At 41.2% G+C, this 22,146-nt stretch overlaps 1 protein-coding gene across 1 annotated transcript in view; it reads left to right on the top strand.

Annotated features, from left to right (window-relative positions):
- LOC101164844 (ATP-binding cassette sub-family A member 1-like) overlaps nt 1-22,146 on the top strand; it is a 208,539-nt gene that overhangs the window by 172,631 nt on the left and 13,762 nt on the right. The window contains exons 44-46 of the mRNA XM_023965796.1: nt 1,293-1,427; nt 3,888-3,991; nt 8,077-8,169. Coding sequence (XP_023821564.1) covers nt 1,293-1,427; nt 3,888-3,991; nt 8,077-8,169 — 332 coding nt within the window. The remainder of the gene's footprint in view (nt 1-1,292; nt 1,428-3,887; nt 3,992-8,076; nt 8,170-22,146) is intronic.

The following is a 22,146-nucleotide window of genomic DNA, read 5'->3' as shown; positions in this document are numbered from 1 at the left end:
GACCATGGTATAAGTAAGGGTAATTGAAGTTCCTCGCACTTACGATGTAAGGCTGATGTAAGGTGTCAGTACTAGCTCCTTATTGACCACCTCTAAATGCCGCATGTACAGGCTGTGCAGGTTATACGTATTCTTTAAGTGCCTGTAGACAGCTCGTATCCACCTCTAAGGAGCCATGGCATAAGTACAACGTACAACAGCGTCACCCGTACGCCATAGGTGTGTGTGACTTACATTAGCTTTACAAATACTTCACGATATTCTTACTCCTTTGCTCCCCTTGAGATGCGGCTGCTCACCTGTACGACCCCCCCCCCCCCCACACACACACACACAAGCCCAGAACCACCCAAAAACCCGCAGCACCCGTACGATAAGGCCTTGGCTTCAGTTTTTACTTTCTTCGACAACCGTACCTCTTTAACCGTCTACACAATCAACATAATTCTAGCAGTTTCTGAAGTGGAAAAAGCAGCCTTTAGGATCGTAATGAGTTGCATATCAGTGCAAAGTCGATATAAAAAGCAGCAAAAAATTTCAAAGTCAACTGATTTGCGTTGATTGCATCAACGAGTCATGATATGTCAAAGAACGCGTTGTGTTTAGTTGTTGCCTGCGACATCTTTGGTGGTAAAGTGTTAAACCTAACATTTATTTTGCCTATTTCTTCCCCCCCAATGCATCACAAAATATGAAAAGGATTTCTAAACGAGAGAAATCCGCAGTTAGAAATGTTTTATTCAAGACGAAACAGAACAGCTGGAGGAACAACATTGACTGAGGCGCTACATTTGCCATCAATAACAGTCAGACTGTCGCGGATGCTTCCCTGATTGCCAATTCTAAGCTGTCTGAAAGTGCTTTTAGCTGCATGCCTCACGGTTGCAGCCGTACCTCGCTACGTCCTCCTTCCTGACACCCATCTGCAACCTGATTAGCATTTCCTCTAATAAAAGCCGCCGCGTTTACATGACGGCGATGCGGCCCCCACGGTAAGTCTTACCCCCGTACGTGTCCTGCGCTTTAGCAGAGCTCCTAATGGCTTGTGTTTGACAAGGTAGAGTTGAAATAGCTGGGAGAACAGTCAAGTCCCCCAGCAGCCTGTGATTAAGGTCTAACAGTGAGCCCAGCTGTCATCGCTCGTCCTTGAAAAGCACAAAGCTGGAAATCGCAGGAGAACCCAGCCAAAATATCATCCATCATGAGATAAGGCCAGAGCTGGGGCTCTTATGAACACTCCTCCTGACACCATAATGTTCACTTTGTCTTCTCTTTTTTCCTGTCTTTTAAAGGTGGCAGAGTGGGGGATCCAGAAGTTGGGGCTGGTCAAATATGCCAATAAGTCGGCGGGAACTTACAGCGGCGGGAACAAGCGCAAACTTTCCACGGCGATGGCTCTGATCGGATGCCCCCCTGTGATTTTCCTGGTGAGACGAGCCTTTATTTTGACGCTCTGACTCATGAAGTGCCGTATGCCGCGGATTTATCTGGATTTAGGAGTAAACTTTTTGCTTATTGGTGCTTTTGGGCATCCTGTACTTTCTGTGTGAGCGCACAAGATGCAGGGAGATGACAGAGTACAGGAAGCCGAGGCGACATACAAGAACCGGAGGAAACAGGATGTGGATCAAACTCGCAAATCCCCCCTGAATTTCCCACAGGACCGCGGGCACATTACTTGTGGACAAGGAAAAAGGTGTACTTTTCAGGAAAGACGGAAGCCCCTAGAGCACAGAAGACCATGTTAGCACAGTTAAACCAATAAACACCAAAGAAAAAAGGGATTTTATAGGCAAATAGAAACAATTCTCCAACCATTTTACTACATTATCTCAGTTATTTGCAGCTTTTATGCATTTGATGTGCATTAGAGTATGAAACAATATTTAAAAACAGACACTTTAGGAGGTCAGTTTCAGAAAAACTTTAAAAATGTGTGTCCTCCTAATCTAGTCTATAGGGGGAAATCTGAAAGTTTTATGATTTTATTAATATTTACTGAATTTTATATTAGGTTCTGTTATAAAAAAAAAAGAACAAAATAATTATAATGTCTCAACCAAGCTAACGTTGCTGTTAAAGCAGCAGGATCTCTTTCCACTTCCCTCTGTCGGTTTGGGTTTTGTGTGCTCGCCCAGGCGGCCTGAAGGCAGCTCGGTTTGCACAAGCTCACATTGGGCTTGGCGAAAGTAATACCCCATGGGATTTGCAGGATTTTACAAGTGAGGGACCCAGTCTGGAAGCAAACCAGTCAGACTGAGGGCTGTCACTCTCTAATCGTGTGTGAACAGACCAGCCCCGAGGAGAAGGGAAGCAGCAGCGGCGCTGCGAGCGTCCGCCTGCGCCGCCTCGGCCTGCGCTTCAGTATGTGTCCTCATTATCTGCACACGGGAGTGCTGGGTAATTCCCTTTGCACAGTGTGTGCACTTTAAGATGCTCCTCTCATTGTTGGTTCATTGATTTGTTTAGTTGGAACTTATTGACTGCATCTGAGAAGTGGAATAGGTGACCCCTCCCCCTTTGGGTTCCTAACAGGAAGTACCCACTGGCTCCAAGAAGTTTAGAAATAAACACCTATTACTCAGTCATTCTATTTGTCAGAATACCATTCTTGCTCTAATACCTTTTTTTTTAACACGTTCTTGATTATCCTAATTCTTTTTTTTCTAATATTTTTGTCTGTAGTGCAAGTTATTCAAGTTATAAACTGGCCAATCAGATGCCTAAAAATAAGTCGATCAAGCAAGACGTTTGATTGACTGGTTCTTCTGAACCTGTGTGCGACATCACCAATAGAAAATGGATTATTTCGGACTCCTACAAAATAAAGTCAATTCAGTCGCCCTTTTTTCGCAAAACAGGCGCCGCCACCTTGGAGGCAGACGTTATCAGGAAGCAGTGATTGGTCCGAGTCGGTCTGCGTTAACATTTCTATCACCAACCAGGATTGAGTTTGTGACTTAATGACATTGAAGCTATTATGAGAGATACATGGCGCTCTGCTAACATGCCAGTCAGGTTTTTTTACGAGTTGCAAAAAAGGTTGCCAACGTGGCTAACGTATAATGGGAGTTAGCGTAGTCAGAGTGACGTTAGTTTTAGCGGTATTGGTTTGTTTTTTTACGTGTTGCAAACAAGGTTGGGACTTACAGGTGTTGTGAATATGCTAACACGCCTAACGTGTAGTATGTTACAAACTAGTTGTAGAGTTACTGTAAAGGCAGGTAATATAGCCTAACTGACTGACAGATTTATCTGTGACTCTTGCCATGCTTATTGCGCCTTCTATATGGAAAAAAGTTCAAAAATAGATGATTTATTGACAGTTCGCCTTATAATCCATCTGACCTATAGTTCGGAAAATCCGGTAGATCCTATTTGGAATGCAAGGGGGGAAGGGATCACCACTATTGTTAACATATACAGTCAATGCTTATAAGTGGTTGGGGTGTGGACCTTTAACAAGCTCGCTCCTGATCGGGCGAGAGTGGTTGCCATAGAAACAGTGACCCAGATCCACTTGGACCAACCACTGGTAGATGACGATGTCTGGCTCCAACACGATGGCCTCCTGAAACAAAGCACTGAAACCGAACACCTTTCCGCGTGGAGTTTGCATGTTCTCCCTGTGCATGTGTGGGTTTTCTCTGGGGACTCCGGCTTCATTGGTTACTCTAAATTGTCCCTACGTGTGAATGTGATTGTGTGGGTGCGTTGTTGTCTGATTTGTAGCCCTGCGACAGACTGGCGACCTGTCCAGGGTTTCCCCTGCCTTCGCCCACGAGTGGCCGGGATGGGCTCAGGCAGCCCTGTGACCCTAAAATGGACATAACGGGTTTAGAAGATAAATTAAAAATATATGACATAACATTTTGCTTTTATTGCAGGACGAGCCAACCACCGGGATGGACCCTAAAGCTAGGCGTTTCCTGTGGGACTGCATATTGAGTGTCATCAAAGAGGGCCGTTCGGTCGTCCTCACGTCACACAGGTAAATCCCGTCTGATTCCGACTCTCTCAAATGAGCGGGAGCCATACATTTTTTGGAAAATATAATTGACAGCTGCTCCACTTTGTTGAGAGGTGTTGTTTCCAGTGTGGCAGTTAATATCGGCTGCCAGAAACACGCCGGCTGCTCTGAAGTTTCGTGAAGCGTGAGGGCGTATCGACTGACTGCAGCATTTATTGTTCTTCTTTTTTGAGAGGAGAAAGCGTCAATATCAGCACTGAAGTCTTTTTCTCTTTATTACACCAAGCGTTCTGAAGGAAACCTACATTTTTCTTTTTCTATCTCTCTGTCGTGTTTCCATCTGTTGCACAATCGTCCAGGTTTATCCACCTATTTGACCATTTCCGATGCATAATTGGGTGTTTATTTTCCTCTCCTCATCTATTCTTCCCATAAAAAACAAAAGCCTCTGTTGTTGTCTGAGGCAATGTGGTGGAGCCGCATCCAACTGTCCGTGTCATGACCAGGTGGTTATGTTTTGTCAGGTATCCAATTGACCAGGTTTTACAAACTCGCATTCCTAATTAAGTCATTTCTCATGTTGCACATGTTGCATCTGGACCTGAAAAAGTTCCAACTTGCTGCAGGAATGAAAACTATGTAGATTACAAAATAAAAAAAACCTAGTCACATGGTATTCTGTACAAAAGCTCATGCTAAGATACGTAAACACCAGGCATTGGATGCGTTTGAGAATGCGCTTCCTGAACGTGTGTTTAGCCCATGGTGTTCACATTCGAGAAACAGTGTTTTTCTTTTTCTCCTGTCTTCATGTTGGACAACTATGTGGGAATTATCGAAGAGGTGCAAGACTTACGATTTTGGCACAATATGGAAATGGTTCATTGCTAGCATCCTTGCAATTGGGGATACTAATTAACATCATATCAGGAGGGTGGCCTTTGTCTATCTTTGTCCTCTGGCACGTTTCCGTGTCTGTGTTCACTATGTAAACCAAATCCACACATCACTTTCAAATCTCTTTAATCCCCGGTTAGTCAACCCTGGTTTAACTGTTTTTAAAAAAAAAAAAAAAAACCTGGTTTAACTGGCAAAACCCATTTAGTGGCCATGTGGTTTGTACACATAGCCCGAAAAACGGTTGTGGAAACATGCATAGCTATGCGTGAACGTGAGAGTTACAAACAAGGAAGCCCGAAACGTGTGCGCGTATGTGCGTTTACATAGACGTGTCATTGGAAGTGACCGCTTGGACACGCGTATCCGAGGGAGGTGTGAACGTAGCTTTAGAGTCACTTTGAGTTTAAATCTATCTGAACAAGAAACCTGCTTTGATTTTTTTTTCCGCTTTTGATAAAGTATGTTTGGCTCTTTTACCTTCTGTCATGTCTCCCCCTAAGCAACACAAGTAGTTTTTTGTTTGCCCCACAGGGCTCCAGACTAACTTTTTTCACTAGGAGCACTGTGGCCCCTAACTGAAAATTTTAGGGGCACAACCAGAAAATTTAGGGGCGCATACCGTAAATCAACATTCTAACCAAATCTACTGATTTCCACTGTATTACTAATAAATACTTTAATAATAGATGCAAAAATTACAATGTGCTGCAAATTCAGTGTCACATTTTATTCTGCACTTTTGAAGATGCAACAAGAAGGTAAACTGACAAAAGCATCGCTGTCATGACAGTACAAATAAGTAAAGAAAACGGATGGAAATTTATCTTTGTGACACCAAATAGGTGCAGCCAAGATGCACAATAAGCGTGTTTGAGATCACCCAGGTGAACTCAACGCTGCGCAGATCACCTGGTGTGTGACATATATTTTTGTTTTTGCTCCAACATCAACTGTCAATCATCACAAAAATATCGCAAGAAAGGGGTGGGAGCAAGGGGCAAACCCTACCCGGACACAGCTGGAAACTGAACTGCCTGAAAGCTGCCCTACAGACTACAAAACAATGCATTATGGGACATGTGTCCTGATGGTTTTTGTAGTGGAGTGATTAATTAAAATAATTTAAAATACCAATTCATTAAAAAAGGCTACATACATTAAAAAACATTAAAATAATCATAAAATATATAATAACACAGATCATACTAAGGGGGAGAAGAATATTAAAACTAAATTGAATGTTAAGGACAACTCCAATTTCCTGTTCTCCTTCAGTCTTGCTGCAGATTTGCTTTCATCTCACAGCCCCCCCGCCTGGTCTCCCCAATGATCCACGCGAGGTGCCGGTTCATCTCAAACACGTCTATCGTTGCATTTTCCCCACGTATTTTCAGTGAGTCTAAAACTAATGTTGTTTTTGCTCGAGCGTGTTTAAAGTTCAAGCCCTGTTAGCTGTCACGCATGTAGGTGTGGGACATTTATTCTCCTCAGCTGACCCGACACCCGCGGGACGGGAGCGGTGTGCTGCCGTAACGGCCGTGCATAACCATTTGATGCGCCGCCGTTACCGTAACCAAAACCTAAACCTTCCTCCGGTTCTGTGCGGCCCAGAGAAAAGTTCAGCACGGACTGCATGGATTTAGAAAATCACGAGCGAATAAATACGTTCTAAAGGAAAGTAAGGAACTCCTTAATGTGGTCCGGGGAGGGGGCAGTCAGGTTTCCTGCTTTCAAACCCTGTCATTGTCACGCCCCCCAAGAGTCATATATCCCACTGTGATTGGTTGGTCAGCTCCGCGCACGACAATGAAAAAGTGTCATTCATACAAACTGGCGGGCTGCAGTGACATTAAACCTTCATATTAAGGCGGGGACCGCAAAATATCATCTTGGGGGCCGCAAATAGCCCGCGGGCCGCGAGTTTGAGACCCCTGCTGTACACTCTGGCACTGGTACACCAGCCGCAGGTCGGAAGAATGAATCAATAGTTCGCTTGCTCATAGCTCAGACGCACATATCAGGTTGTGATATTTGTCTCAGTTTCCTTCCCACAGATGTTTACGCGCGCTCGATTATCTCCAGGCCCCTCCCCCTCCACGCATTTTAGCCACTCACAGTGGTTTTCCCTATTCTTCTGACACGCAGTGGCCGCCTCACACACAGGCATCATGCGAGAGTGTACGTGCTCGCGTTTCATGAGTATGTGCGCGAGTGTGTGTGTCTGCCTGCGTGCGTGTGCGCTCGCGTCTCATTGATCATTTCATTGATCATTGACGTGCCCCTTCCACGTTTAAAGTATGAAAAAATACGTAGGGTGAGGGAGGCAAATTTACTGGTCGCGCATGTGCGACTGGATGTAAAATTCAGTCGCACACTCTCAAATTTTGGTCGCAAAATGCGACCAATTGCTCGCAGTCTGGAGCCCTGCCCCACCTTCATGAGGTCTAGGTCTCGTCTATTTACGCCTACATCCAGCCTTAATTATCATTGGACTAGCTTACTGGGTGGATGGAGTGCTGCTACTCCGGGTTCATTCATTCATCTTCTTCTGTTTATGCCCTTTCGGGGTCACGGGGCTGCCAGAGCCTATCTTGGCCACTTGTGGGCAAAGGCAGGGGACACCCTGGACAGGTCGAATGTCCACGATCACACACACGCACTCTCACATTCACACCTATGGATATCCTACCCCGGGTGGAGGTGTTTAGTCTTGTTCGTGAGAGAGGGAAGATTGGACTGTGAGATTGACAGACAGATTGGTGTGGCGTCCACTGTCCCAGTCTGTTGTGGTCAAGAGAGTTCTTGTGTAGGACTTACTACACACTGACTGCAACAGAGAAGTCAAACAACTCCAAAGGCGCTTTTCTATAGAAACAAAAAATCAACTGCATCCATTGCGTTCATAAAAATATTTTTTGTGGGTTGAAAATGTAGTCTGTTGTCTTTTACAAAAGGCCACTTATTAGTCAGATTGATATCTTTGGTTGGCCACCGTGGTAATTTTTTATTTTGTTCAAGATTTACTTTGATCTAGATCACGATCGTCAGAAGTTTAGCTAAAAAAAGGCTAAAAATGAGCTGTCTTTTCTTAGACAGTACACAAACTAGCAGCTGAACAGACAAGTAAAGGCGTTTCAATTTTTTTATTGGAGGGTAACTAAAGAAGCTATGTTGTGAAAATGTTATTTCTTATGTTTCTTCTTTAGCATGGAAGAATGTGAAGCGCTGTGCACCCGCATGGCTATCATGGTTAATGGCCGCTTCCAGTGCCTTGGGAGCATACAGCACTTGAAGAACAGGTAAGAGCTCCTCATTTATTTTTTTTAATTTAGCTCTGACACAACAAAGCAGGCACCGAATATTGTGGGAAAAAATGTATCTTTGAATTTTCCCAAACTGAAATGCCGGAAATTCAGCCAAAAATGAATTTGTGTTTATGTTGGCATTACGTTTATGTTGGTATTATGACTTAGGATATTTTGGAAAAAAGAACAAAATAAAAGCTGATTGTCATTTTACAGTTTATGATGTTAAGCTGTATGTTCAAAATAATGCTTAGAATTCACATGAAAATATTAGATCAATTAATGCAAATTTAATTCCTGCTACTACTTTTTTTTTAATAAAATTCAGTATTTTAAAATATGATGTTCTTATGATTACAAATAAACAATACCACAGTGAAAAGTATCATAAAAAAAAGAAAAAAGAAAAGTATCACTAAACTTCAACTAAGTGTAGATTAACACAAAAAGCTAGTAGAATAAAAAGTGAAAAAGTAGAAAATCTTTATTTCTTTTTACAGTACTTGATGACAGATTTCAGTATTTATTAACACATGCGATGTTACTAAGACTTAAACCTCCAATGTTAAAAATAAAATAAAAATAAAAAACTTTGTTTAAAGCTCATTTAGGTGTTTGTTAGTTTTTTTTCCTGGAAAATATTCCATTTTATAAAACCAAACATATTGATTTTTATTTTTTCAAATATTTTTCTAAAGTAAAAGCACTTGGAATGAGCTTTGGTGAAAGCAACTTATATTAAATAAAATGAATTTTATACAATTTAAATATAAGCTTTTCACTGTAAATTTTACTGACAGCAGTCCTGCCTGTAAAATACTGTAATTTTTGATAGTGCAGCTTACTGTAACAGTAAGATATTGTAAATTATTTTAATTAAGTTGCTGACAATTCGTTTAGTGTTGTGCACTTCCTCACTGTTTTTTTTTTTTTTATGTGTATTGACCACCAAGATGTGAGCAACTGCCATTGTAATCACACTAGTGTACACAGATACACTAGCACTAGACGGTACATTTATATCAATCTATCTGGTGAAGTAATTTGGTAGGGTATGGTAGGCCTTTGGACCCTGAAAAAGTACAATTTCAAAGAAAACGCATTTTAATTTTGAGGCCTGGATGTAAACCAATAACTTTTGCGACAAACACCAACACATTCAAACTTTTCAGTCCCATAATGCATTCTGCTGTTTCCAGGAAAGAAAAAAACACCCACCAAAATAGAGTTTGTAGCTGCCAAACTGACGCAAATTAGCTGAGAGACAACATTTCGGAATGATCTTGAGCAGTCAAATAAAATCATGCACTTCTTTTTTTTCCCATAATGCTCAGTTGTTTACAGTCAGTTCCTTTAAACCACAGGAACTTTCTTTTTTGCTTTGCCCACACTGCTTTGCAATTTACAGTACAGCATCAAAGCGCAGAATACTGTCAGACTTTCTCCCAGTTTGCATTGCGGTTTACAGCATAGTACCTCTTAACATGAAAACAGCAGAATCCTACGGCAATTACTGCATCACTATTCACTATATAGTGCTGTCCGAATTTACAACTCCAAATTTGAGTGCCCAAGAAATTTCCCAGAATTCTCTGCGGAAAAACCAGTGTGCACCAGTTCTCATTATATTGGCACATATAGACCAAAATGTATTGCGCTTGAACAATTTTTGAGCAGAAAAATGGGTTTAAATGTTTTTTTTTTTATAAGCCATCAACCTTTTTTTATCATCAGAACACAGTGCATGCATAAACAGTCATCATAAAATGCTCGTGTTTATTAGGTTTTCACTTCTTGAAATCTATGACGTCATATTTGTTTAAAAAGAAATGTCCAAACAGATTTAAAAATCTAAGTATTCCTGCACTATATCGCTTTCTTTGTAGTTAAAGACTATGAAAGGGATTCAGACATAGCCTACAAGATTTTCTCCCATTTACACCCTTATGATCATTGCATTGCAGTTAACTGTATGATCCTTTGCAAAAGGGAAACTTTGCTAAGGTTGTTGGTGTTTCACCTTAAATTGACATCCAATTGTAAATTGTCTAATTGTCTAAATTGTCCCTGTTACAATCTTTGGTCACATCGTACTAGAATGATACGTATTGCGATACGTATCGTATTGCCAGACTCTTGCCCATATTCAGTCCTTATTGACACCTTATGTGTATTTCCTTGAAGAATGTGGCCAACCTGCTGCCTTTGGTACAACCTTGTGACATCATTCTGCATCTTTTTGTAGGGAACACGGCGTTCTCTACACGCCTCCAAACTCAAAAACATCATCGCCATCATTTCACGAATAGAAATCAATTAACCTGGGATTATGAGTGTGAGAATTTTCGGGAGGAGGCGGGAAAATGTTGGCGCTACAAGGACAGGGCAACAGCGTTGAGGGTATTTAGTGTTAGTGTCATATCAATAATGGAAGTGGGGGGAAGGAGAAGGCAAGAAATGGAGCTAAAGCAACAAATCAGTCCGCCACAGATGTTCAAGCAACCAGCAGATCCTCCGTGTCGACTCCCTCCAGGATGTGGCGACAAGAGCAGGCCGGTGTAAATACTTCATGAGGTACGCAGGAGGTATAGGACCTGGAGGAGTCCCTAGAGGTGTGAAGCGGTGCAGAGAAGTAGGCCTGCTATTTCCCTTACCATCAGGTAAAGAGGGATCTCACTTCACCTGACAAACAGGACGAAAGCAGATCAGCGCTGCGTCGACACGCATTTCCGCTGCGCTTATTTTAGATCTCACGCCGACAATTGACATGCCACTGAAATACTATCTTTCACTCCTCTCCGTGCAGTGAATAATTTCTAATTAAGCGTCCCTATCGCTGCGGCGCTCAGTGTAATTAATGTTTCATGAGGTGTGGGACCCCGTTAATGACTGAAAAGGCAATTAAGGAATGTCGTCTCTGTTTTCTTTTGCAGTCAGTATCCCGCCAAACGCCTGTGCGGCCCCCTTCTTTCTCCCACAAACATCTAAAAAGTCAAAAATAAGTCTCTTTTCTTTTTTTTTAAAACTCTTTTTAATTGATGCTGGTGGCAGTAAAGATGGGAAGGGCCCCGCCTGTGGGGGCAGGTGGTGCACACGGTGGTCGCAACACGTGAGCGCATGACCTTCAGCGCAGGAGGCACAGCTCGCTTCCCTCCCTCTGCCGTCGCCCTTCCCTTCCGTCAGAAAGGAGCGCACCATGGGGGCAGCTCCAGCATTTTGACCCCCCATTGCTCACATGTAATACATGCTCATCCCCCTCCCCCGTCCTCCTTCAAACGCCTCCATTTGTTTCTAACGCCAAATGTAGACTTCTAACTCCCTTGTAGGTGCTGCCCCCTTTAGTCAACTGTAGGTCTATCACATTGTGTCGCTTCAACCCCCTCCCCGAATGAGGCAAAAAATAGCCCATTTACACCCCTATGATCATCTGGAAAGGACAGTTTTTTTGGAGGATTTGAAAAAAAGTGGCAGATAGAGAAGGGAGGTAAGAAAGAAAATAAACAGGAGGCAATAAATAGTTTTTAGTGGAGGTGTGCTTCTGTGAAAGCTCCAAGGTCTTAATACCCAAATGAAGTGGGGGGAACCAATAAAAGCAGCTTCAAAGCGCGGCTATAATCTTGTCAGTCAGGAAGGACAGGCTCTAGCCGTTTCAGGAGTTTTCTTCTGATGGATATCGTTCTGATCCCCTCTTCACAGAGCACCTGTCGGGGAAAAAAACACCCCGCAGCCCAGAGTCTTATTTTCTCCTTGGCCAAAGCACGTCACGATATAAAAGAGGGGTGTAAAGGGACTTTAATGCATTAAGGTAATTCGCGGCGGCGGCGCTGGCTGGAGAGTTTTTATAAGAGCGGTGTCTAAAAGTTTGGATCAATTCCTCCCTCCTGTGCCTGGAGTTGACGCCGAGAAGTCCAATAAAAACGGCTTCCCACTCACGGCGGATCAGCTCTTCTGGCGTGCTATTAACTCCAGACTTTACTGCTTTTAAGTGCACGTCACCCCGAGAGATGGATGACAAAAGAATTCTCCTTACCGTGCACGCCAGTATCAGCGTCGTCAGTGTCATAAAGACGAGAACATGGACGGATACAGATGGCGCCGGATGCAAGTGCGCACTCTGCATTGCAGCATCTGCCGCTTTGTTTGTTTGACGGTCGCCGGATTCCTCATCTGTCTGGAACTTTTCGCCCTTGCACCGATGGAAATGTCATCCTTTCTTTTCATAAAAACAAAGGTCCTTATCTGTTTTCAATGATTTTTTTTTTTGGCCTCCATGTCTAATGTGCAACAAATTGGATTTTAATATTTAATCAGAACTTGTAAGAGAAGCAATTTATAAACATGAAAAATAAAACTAGAGTCTCCGGTCTGAGCTACAATGACCCGACTACATCAGTAATAGGAAAGAATACTATAAAGGGGTCCCTTAGTATGCCGAGAGCTGCCATGCAATTCATTTTTATGTGGTTTTTATAAATCGTGACCTGTAATTTATTATTCTAAAATAATATTTTTTAATCAAACCTAATAATAGGTGTAAAAAGCCTAGTTTTGAGATATTTTCATTTAAATTTGAAACATTGGAGGACAGGAAAAGATCAAAATACAATCCAAAGAAATGGGTTTATGAAGTTTTTCTTTTAAAACAGACTTCCAATCTTTACTTTTACACCAAAGGGGAATTATTTTTCAAACTTTGGGGGGAAAAAACAACCAAGACTGATACATTTCCTTTACCCCAGTCTGTCTGTGTGGACAGAGTTGGGTCAGCTCAATTTGTCACAAAACTGGACTTGCTAAAAGGATATTGGCAAGTTCCATTAACCTCTTGTGCTTCTGAAATCTCTGCTTTTGTAACCCCAGATCATTTTCTGCAATATACAGTCAGGACTTTTAGTCCCAAGAATGCCCCAGAAACATTTCAATGTTTCATGCACTGAGTTTTTCCAGGGTGGCCAACTGTAAAGTCTACTTGGACGACATTGTTGTTTACACAAAAGCCTGGAAAGAACACTTGGAGACTTTTAAAGAAGTTTTTGGTGGTTTATGCAAAACTCTCTTTACTATGGAAGCGATTGTGTAGCAAAAATAAAAATCAAAACCAGAAATGCTTTTAGTCATTTTTCAAAATGAAGCTGCTTCAAATGACTAAAAATTTTAATGAAAATGCAATCCTTTTCATTCATCATTTTCTACTTCAACACCGCTTATTCTGTCACTTAATTAAAATGATAAAGAAAATGGTATTTGACATTTCATTTTCAATAAGTTCTCTGGGAAATGTGTAGCAAAATTCATTTAGAAATGTCTAATTTGACAATTAAAATGGATTAAAAGAAATGTTTTTTCATTTCCAAAATGTAACTGCATCACTCAAAATTAAAATGAAAAATCAACCTTTCAAAATGCTTTTTCATTTTCTACGTAAAAAAACGCTTATTCTGTGTCATAATTAAAATGAAAATGCAAAGAGGGGATTCCATTTTCACTTTCACATCCACCCTGCGAAAACTGTCGCATATCTCAATTCGACTTAGCATTTCCAGAGGGGAGGCGGGGCGATGATGTCAGTGCTATCTCCGTGTGTCCGGCTGCTAAGAGACACAGACATGCTAGGAGCAGTGCGGACAGGCTTGTAGCCTAGAGTTAGCGGCGGGGGAGATGGCTTTGTGACAGTTTTGCTCTCCTGGGGCCTCATTTATAAAACTTTGCGTAGGATTTGCGTCAGAAGTGGCGTACGGATGAAGCATAGGACGTGCGTACGCACAGAAATATTCGGATATATTAAAACTGTGCGCACGCACATCATACAGATTTTTCCCTTAATAAATCACAATCAATTCTAAATGCAGCGCAGCTTTTGCGGCTTCATGACACGCCCATAGTTGCCCATAAATGGTCCGTGAAACGCCCACAAGTTAATATTCATTGATTGCGAAATCATGGCAAACACAGAGAGGAAATAAAAAAAACATAACTTCACTCAATGTGAAGTAGAATTTATCGTTGGCGAGGTGGAAAAGAGGAGATAAATGTTGTTTGGAGGGCACAGTGTGGGCATTACTAATGGCAAAAAGGCATGTGAGTAGCAAACGGTGGCAGACACCGTACATGCTGTACCCTCACAACCTCGGACCGTGGCCGAAATAAAAAGCCCGCAGAGGTCCAACAGGACGGCTCGAGGAAGTCGGAACCGGCTCATAAGCCACTCGTCCTCGTTTGCCAGCAAGTTTTCTTGCTGTCTAAAGATGCGTTCACTCCGAATTCTTCCATTTGCCACATCTTCAAAGAGCGCAAGATCAGCCATTGTGCGTCATTACGCATTGTGATGGGGCATTTTATTTCCATCCATTTAATTACATCTGACAAGCTACAGATGTCGGTAATAATCGACGTGGAAATGGGAAATTATTCAGCGCAAGACACATTTTCCCGTCAAGTTTGCTTTTTATAAATATCAATCATTGCGTAGAGAGTGGCGTATGCCTTCTTTTGTGCGTACGCAACGTTTATAAATGAGGCCCCTGGTGATTGTACTCAGCTTCTCGGGACTACGTAGCAGCATTTACCCCTAATGCGGTCCGGAGTTTGGGACCACAGCCTCCTTTGGAAGCCCCGCTTCGGACAGAGCTAACGCGGAGCTAAACCCGGCCCGCTAGCCTGATGTTAAAGAATACACACTCTGTGAACTGTACATTTGGCCAAAAACACAATTTACGCAAGTGGCTCAGGTGGTTGAGCGGGTCGTCCAATGACCGAAGGGTTGGCGGTTCGATCCCCGCTGCCACCAGCCAAAATGTCGTTGTGTCCTTGGGCAAGACACTTCACCCTCCTTGCCTCCAGTGTGGCTCCACTGGTGTATGAATGCGCATGAATGATCCTGGTGATGGTCAGAGGGGCCGTAGGCGCGAAATGGCAGCCACGCCTCTGTCAGTCTGCCCCAGGGCAGCTGTGGCTACAACCGTAGCTACCGTCACAAAGTATGAATGAGGAGTGAATGAATAATGGACACACTGTAAGCGCTTTGAGTGTCATGGAAAGCGCAGATAAATCCAATCCATTATTATTATTATTATTAATTGCTAACAAAAAAAAAGTGCCTTTCGTCAATGTCCAACACTAAGTAAAGTCAGCATGTAAGTTAACGTATCGGCGCATAGCTACTTTTCTCCACTTCAGAATCTGCTGGAATTACGTTAGTTCCATAAATCGTAGGAAAGTTAAAATTAAGGAACGTCAACACTGCAGCTCAAGCTGTTATGTTTCATGCTTAAACAAGAGTAAAAATATGTAAAAATATGAGTGCTTGTCTGAGGAAAATGTATAAAGTATAAGAGTAATGTGGGTTTTCTCATACGGATTCTTCATGTTTAACAGTTTACCAAGTAAATATGGATTATTACCTCGTATGTTTAGGCCAAAAGACAAACAGTCCAGTTTTTAAAAACTTGTTGGAAAGAACACGTTAGACAAAAAAAAGAAAGAAACTCAAAGCCTCCATACAGGATCATTTTCCAATGTTGTCAAAGCAAGATGTCTGATTTTCAAAATAAGGGAAAGACGGCAAAAAAAACAGAGTTTATGTTTTTAAAGAGTTTCCAAAACAGTTTTTCGGGGCTTGTACACATATGTGTGTTGTGTTTTTAGCCGTGGTTGTGATGTTTAGACCTTGTGTCTGTCCGTATTGATTGGTGGATTCCTCAGAGTTACCAAGGTCTTCAGTCATCGCCGCTTCTTGAATATCTTTTTATACGACTTGAATATTAATACTTCCCTACAGGCCAATGTCTGACTGAGAGATCCGCAGCTAGAAACAGAGATTGAACAAAATAGTGAAGTTAGACGCAGCCTATGGCCAGAACTGTGTGACCCGAGATCCTTTGCTGCATGCAGACTCTAACTATAACTTTAAAAAAAGAGACAAGGAAAACCAAAAAAATAAAACCAAAAGAAAAAGGAAACTAAAGAATTAGCAAATAAATTCTACAATTTATGATACAAATCACAATACAACCTTAGAAATTCAATGGTTTAGTAATTCAGTCAGCTATGTTTACTGATATTATAGTAATACATCCGTTTAGTTAATTGTAGATTAATTAATTGGTTTATGTTAAACAATTTTCACCAAAAAAGAAAAAAATAACAAATACATAGATCTCTACAAATGTTTCATTAGATATTGAAAAAATGAAAGTGATGAAGCCTTCTTGATATTATAATTTGAGCTTATAAATGTATTATACACACATTACATATTGAATCCATTCAATGTAATGATTGTAAAATTGATTTTAAATAATTGATTGACAGGGATTGGCAATAAGCTAATTTATACATCCCACCCCACCATAATATACTTATTTTTTTACATAATTGCCATAATCTGATTTGTAACATGAATATGTAAAAATTTATACTATTTTAGCCTAAATGCAGATTATTTATCAAGTAACAAAGATAAAAAAAACGACGGAGTCCGGGTCCTGACATGGGTAAAAAAATAATTAAATTGTTCCCACAAATTAGGATTTCAGTACCACAAAATAGTAATTCGTTCCCAAACAAACAGACAAAAAACCTTGGTTGCCAAGGAAACCAAAAAGTCTACTTTTGCCGATTCTTCCAAAATTTACATAGACCTGCTCGTCACTCTTGGGCAACCAAAACATTCAATGGTTGCTATGGAGAAAAAAACATCAGAAAGCCGCCATTTTCAAAAAAAGTGTTTTTTTAAAGCATTTGTCACATTCAGCTCTGACCAGAATAAAAATTGCATAATATAAGACTAATCCAATTTCAAAATAGTCTATTGATGAGCATTAAAAGGTGTTATAACAGTATTTCCCAAATCATAATTTTCATTAACAATAATGAAGTGCTTATTGATTATCACCAAAAACGTACACTAAGATAGATTGATAACACCAAGTAGGACAGAAGTCCTATCTCACACACCTGGACCCCTGCTAATGCCCTCCAGAAACAAAGAAAGTTTCCTGGAAAAGTCTGCCGTCAGACATCTCCGCCCACACCCCAACCTTTTGCCCTCTTGCCCCGCAGCTGTCTTCCCCCTCCACCCCTCTGCGTTTCACACAAACACGCGCTTAAGCAGCGGTGAGGGTGACCTTTCCAGACTTTCTTAGATGAGGGAAGGCAGCCAAATTATTTTCTGCCCGTCATGCCCTTATCTGTGTCTGGCTGTTGTTTGTTTTAAATTACATGGAAGAATGACTTTCCAACAGACCAGGTTAGAGGGAGAGATCCAGGCAGAATAATGAAAATGAAGGAGAGGGAACTGCAGCGCAGAAATTACAGGCGCTCTGTCATGCTGTGTTGAGCGGCTGTATTATATCTGTAATGTAAAATATTTGGAAAGGATTAGTGGCGACAGTGTATGCAGTCACCAGCGTAAATATAATCCATTCATTATTTTCTCCCCGGCTGTATTCCACCCCCGAGCTGCAAAGATCTTGCTTTTATGTCGTTTTCAAATCACCGTTTAAAAGCTGAATTATGATTTCAAAACATGAGGCGCCGTTGTTATGACCATGTGGAGCGCTGCAGACTCAATTTATTGATATTCAAGCTCCCAGCAAAGGAAAAAAAAAAAAAAAAAACAGGATGAAACCTGAGACAGAAGGTGCTTTAAGGATGACAGAACGAGTTTTGGTGCACCTACAGAGACACAGGGAGGCACAAAGAAAGATAATTTGTCTCATAGGACCATTTTGAGTTTTTTTTTCTTCTTTTAGCTGAGGAAAAAAAAAATATATATATATATATATATATATATATATATATATATAGAAGAAAAGAAGATAACTTTATTGCTAAAGCCAAATGCACCAGTACAAGGGTTGAACTGTGCGGGTGCTGCAGAGTTTTGGATTGTCTGGGCCAGTGGAGGGTCATAGAGAGGAGTGGCTGCATTTTAAGGGGAGCGCAGATAAAAAAAAACAACAACTTTTCACTGTGTGGAATTTGCACCATACTAACAAGGATGGATAACATGTTCTAATTGCCTGGACCTACACCTGAACAAGGTAATCAGTCATGAGTAGGGCAGGGTGGGGAGACATTGGCCCGTGATCCATGCGTGATCTACGTAACTCATAAGTGTTTCTTGTGTCCGTCATTCGTCGATTGGCGCAGATGTCTGTCAAGGGTTTTGGCTAGCGGGTCTTTACATGAATTCGGTTCAAAATTTTGGGTCGGTTGGGAATTACGCAGTTTATCCATATTTTACATAGTTTATACACAATCATTACGTGAATCTAATGCAATTGTGCGTGATTTTTGCCAAATGCATACACAAATTTGTGGCTTTCCACGACCGTTCCACGTATGTCTAACAGGCTTTTCACGTATGTACTGCTGATGTATAACTTTTATATTGCGTACACAGCGCACATATCACATTCAAATTCTGTAATTGATGCACAAATCGTTAATAAATAGTATATAAACAGCACAATAATCAGGCACAGTTCATGTTCTACGTAGATTTCTGGTTCTTAGACTGGTTTATTCGTACTTCTTCCATGGTTTTAACATGGTTAATCTGGGAACATTTCATGAATAAATCTCTCAATTTTTCCCCATATAATCACGTCTTTTTCCACATATTTTATTTCATATTTTCATCTGTGCAATAAGCCTAAACTATACATAGTGACTTCATGACACAGTCATAAAGTCCAGCATTTTTTTATTTTATTTTTTGGTGTTTACAATGCTATGAAGTAATGGAGCTGAGTGATTATTTATTGTTCATACTCAGCTGCATATTTTGTTTGCAGCAGATGCTTAAAAAACCTATAATGGTGCCCGGAGGGCTCACAAAAAAGCTCAAGCTTCATCTATTTTTTACACAGACTCCATTTGGACACAGAAGTCAATAACAGAAACCCAGTTAGACTTTCTTTTCCTTATAATAACTAATACAAATGATTCAACATGCACTTTTTATCAACAAGTCTTTTTTATTTTGAATAAACCCAGAAAATGTGTGCTTTTTATGCCAGAGATGACAGTCTTGTAGGAAAGTGATGAGAAACAGTCCAGTAAAAAGACAGTTCACTGAAATGAAATGATCTTAAATGTGATGTAAACAGAAGGCATATGGTGTGCAAAGTTTTCAAACCAGAGAACTTGCTTTCCTGGACTTTCATTTGGGAGGAGAATCTTAACAAAATTCGGAGAAAACCGTTCGGATCTACGGTGGCCAGGATTGCCAGATTGGAGTGACCGCGCTGATACTGAACGATTTCTAACAATTGGGTGGTGGCAGGGGGATGGCCGGAGGGTGGCAGACTGAAGCCGGACGATCATCAGACCATTTCGGGTACCCCGGAGACCCTCCTATCAGTCAATTATGGTGCCGCTGCCTTCCTGTCACTGGACCGGCGCAGCGCACCTCCAAATATGCCAGAGCAGCCACAGACTGATGTAAAAAAAAAATCTAACTTTTTCTTAAAACCTCTGCGACATGTAGTAATGCGACTGCCGCCTCACGTTTCCAAATGTCGCTGCATGGCAATCTGAGGATTTTGCTGAAAAACTGGTATTTAGGTTGCTGCGCGGTGGCATTTTGACATATGTGACCGTAGCCTTAATGCACCCCTTTCCTGGTCGTACATTTTTTAATTACATTATTTATTTATTTATTTATTTATTTATTGATCTGAGTTAAGACAGTGAACAGTAGTTAACATGTCAACGTATGCCTCGATGTTAAAGAGTCAGAGTTAGCAAATTAATTAACTAGCTTTGATTTGTTTTCGTAAGGCAGATAAGAACAGTCGGAGAATAGGAAAGAGTTACATAAACAGACAAGTAAAGCACAGAACAGAAGCAGCTGCACAAAAGTCAAAAAGAGTACAACAATATCCCAAGTCCATAAAAATCTATGTAAAATATTCTGCTTGTGTGTGCAAGACTGATTATGTTTCAAGCAAATGTAAAGCACCCTCATCAGGATTGAAGTGTTTTGATTTGGTCCAAACCAAATTTCAATGTTCACACCGTCAAAGGAAGCAGAAATATAGACACTGTTTGAAATTCTCCAGTTCTGATTCTAGTTTTTTGTCCTTTTCTTCCACATTGACGTAATATTTGAACACCTATTGGGTAGTGGGCGTGGCAGTGATGATAATAATCCACCTGTAGCAGATGGCAATTTGAGCTATTAGCTTTACAGGCCTTATTTTTTTCAACATTTCCAGATTGGCCTGTTGTTTTTTCTCGTTTTTGATTAAAACTTTAGTTTGTTTGAATCCAGACTTTTCATTGACTTTTTCTCTGCAAGACTCATAATTACATAGTCCATAAAAAAACATGGAGAATGAGTTATGTGATAGACACACGGATCCCTTTATGCAGCGCTATAAAGTCACACCGTTGGTGCGTTGTGGTCTCCAAACTCAGCAGCTCTGTTGTGAGAGAAGGGACGGTTTCCCGCCCGCGAGGTGCGCTTGTTGTGCGTCCCTGCAGCAGCTCCGAGCCTCCCCTCTCACCCCCTCTGGGATCTTCTGGGCTCACAGTTTACTCCCCCATATCTCTAATTGTCACAAAGGGAGCCCCGAACCCACTCTGCGTGCGGCTCCATACCAGCCACCGCGGATATTTCTGAGAGTAAATCCAACATTAGGGAATTAATTAGGCAGAAAACAAAGGGTCATAAGAGTGCTAACGACAGAATAACAAGGCAGAGAGTTCTTATTCTGCAGTGACAGGCATGGCCCGTATTCAAAGATGCTGTGTGGTAATTAGCTTTGGTGCTTAGTTATAGTTCGTTAATCTGTCAAATGTTGGGTTTTATGTCGGTTTTACCTGTGGTGCCTTTACCACTTCCTAAAAAAACAACACATTTTATGCTCCATGGTTTTATTTTGTATTACATCTTATTTAAAAAAGTCACTAAACTGTTTCCACTGCAGTTTTTTCTTTAATCAAACAATATGTTTGATTAAAAATATCTAACTAAAGCCGTGAGCGGCGTCGAAGGGTGCCGCCTGCCCATTACCCCCTTTTTACCTGCCCTCACTAGCTCAGCGGCCGCTACATCCCCCTCACTCTCCCCCTCTACCCCACCGTAGTGACAGATTCATGAATAAACTATTTTTTATTTTTTAATAATGATGGCTTTTCTGTTGGTTTTATCTCTATATCAACCACTTTGGGGTGACGAACTGATCTATGTAAAATTTAGAAAGAATTGGCAACAGTGAATTTTTGGATTTCCTTAGCAACGGAGGTTTTTTGTTAACCACATTCCTATGTTCATATCATTTGTCGTAGTATTTTGTTCAGCTTCAGCCAGAGATTTGTGGATTTAAACCTGTCAAAAATGTGCAAACAACAGGGGAAAGCCACTTTCTCGAGTTCACCACACTAACATTGTTCAATATCTACAAACATTAAAACCAACATTGGCAGCTTGCCAGTAATGCTGGAGGTGTTAAGAGGCGATAGTTTGAAATCTTTAAGAGGAGTCGGTGATCATTTCTTTGGAAGATTCAAGATGGTGGCCTCTTCCTAAGATTAACCCTTGTGCTATCTTAGATGACCCCACCCTCACATTGATGTGTTCTCCCTACCATGACAAAGGTGGATAAAGGTGGAAAGATTTCATGTAATCCATGGACACCAGTGAAGATCACAAATCAAGAAAAAAGGTTCAGAGCACTGTCTAGCGGGTCTAGATCAGGGGTCGGCAACCTTTTTTACTGAAAGAGCCATTTGGGACCGCCCCTAATGAAAAGAAAGCACCCGGAGCCACAACCCGTTTTGACATCATTATATATATTATGCATGTATATATTATATCAAGGGTGCTCATTACGTCGATCTTCAAGGACATGAGTGTAGATCGCGGGCCAGAAAAGATAAAAAAAAAGTACTTCTAAAAAATTCACCAGCCAATCAAAATCCTCACTGAGAAGTACGGGACTTGATTGACATGTAGATTGG

Source organism: Oryzias latipes, chromosome 18 (assembly GCF_002234675.1).
Source record: "Oryzias latipes chromosome 18, ASM223467v1".
Lineage (NCBI taxonomy): Eukaryota > Metazoa > Chordata > Actinopteri > Beloniformes > Adrianichthyidae > Oryzias > Oryzias latipes.
Note: the sequence above shows the minus strand (reverse complement) of the source record. Positions and strands in the feature narration are given on the sequence as shown.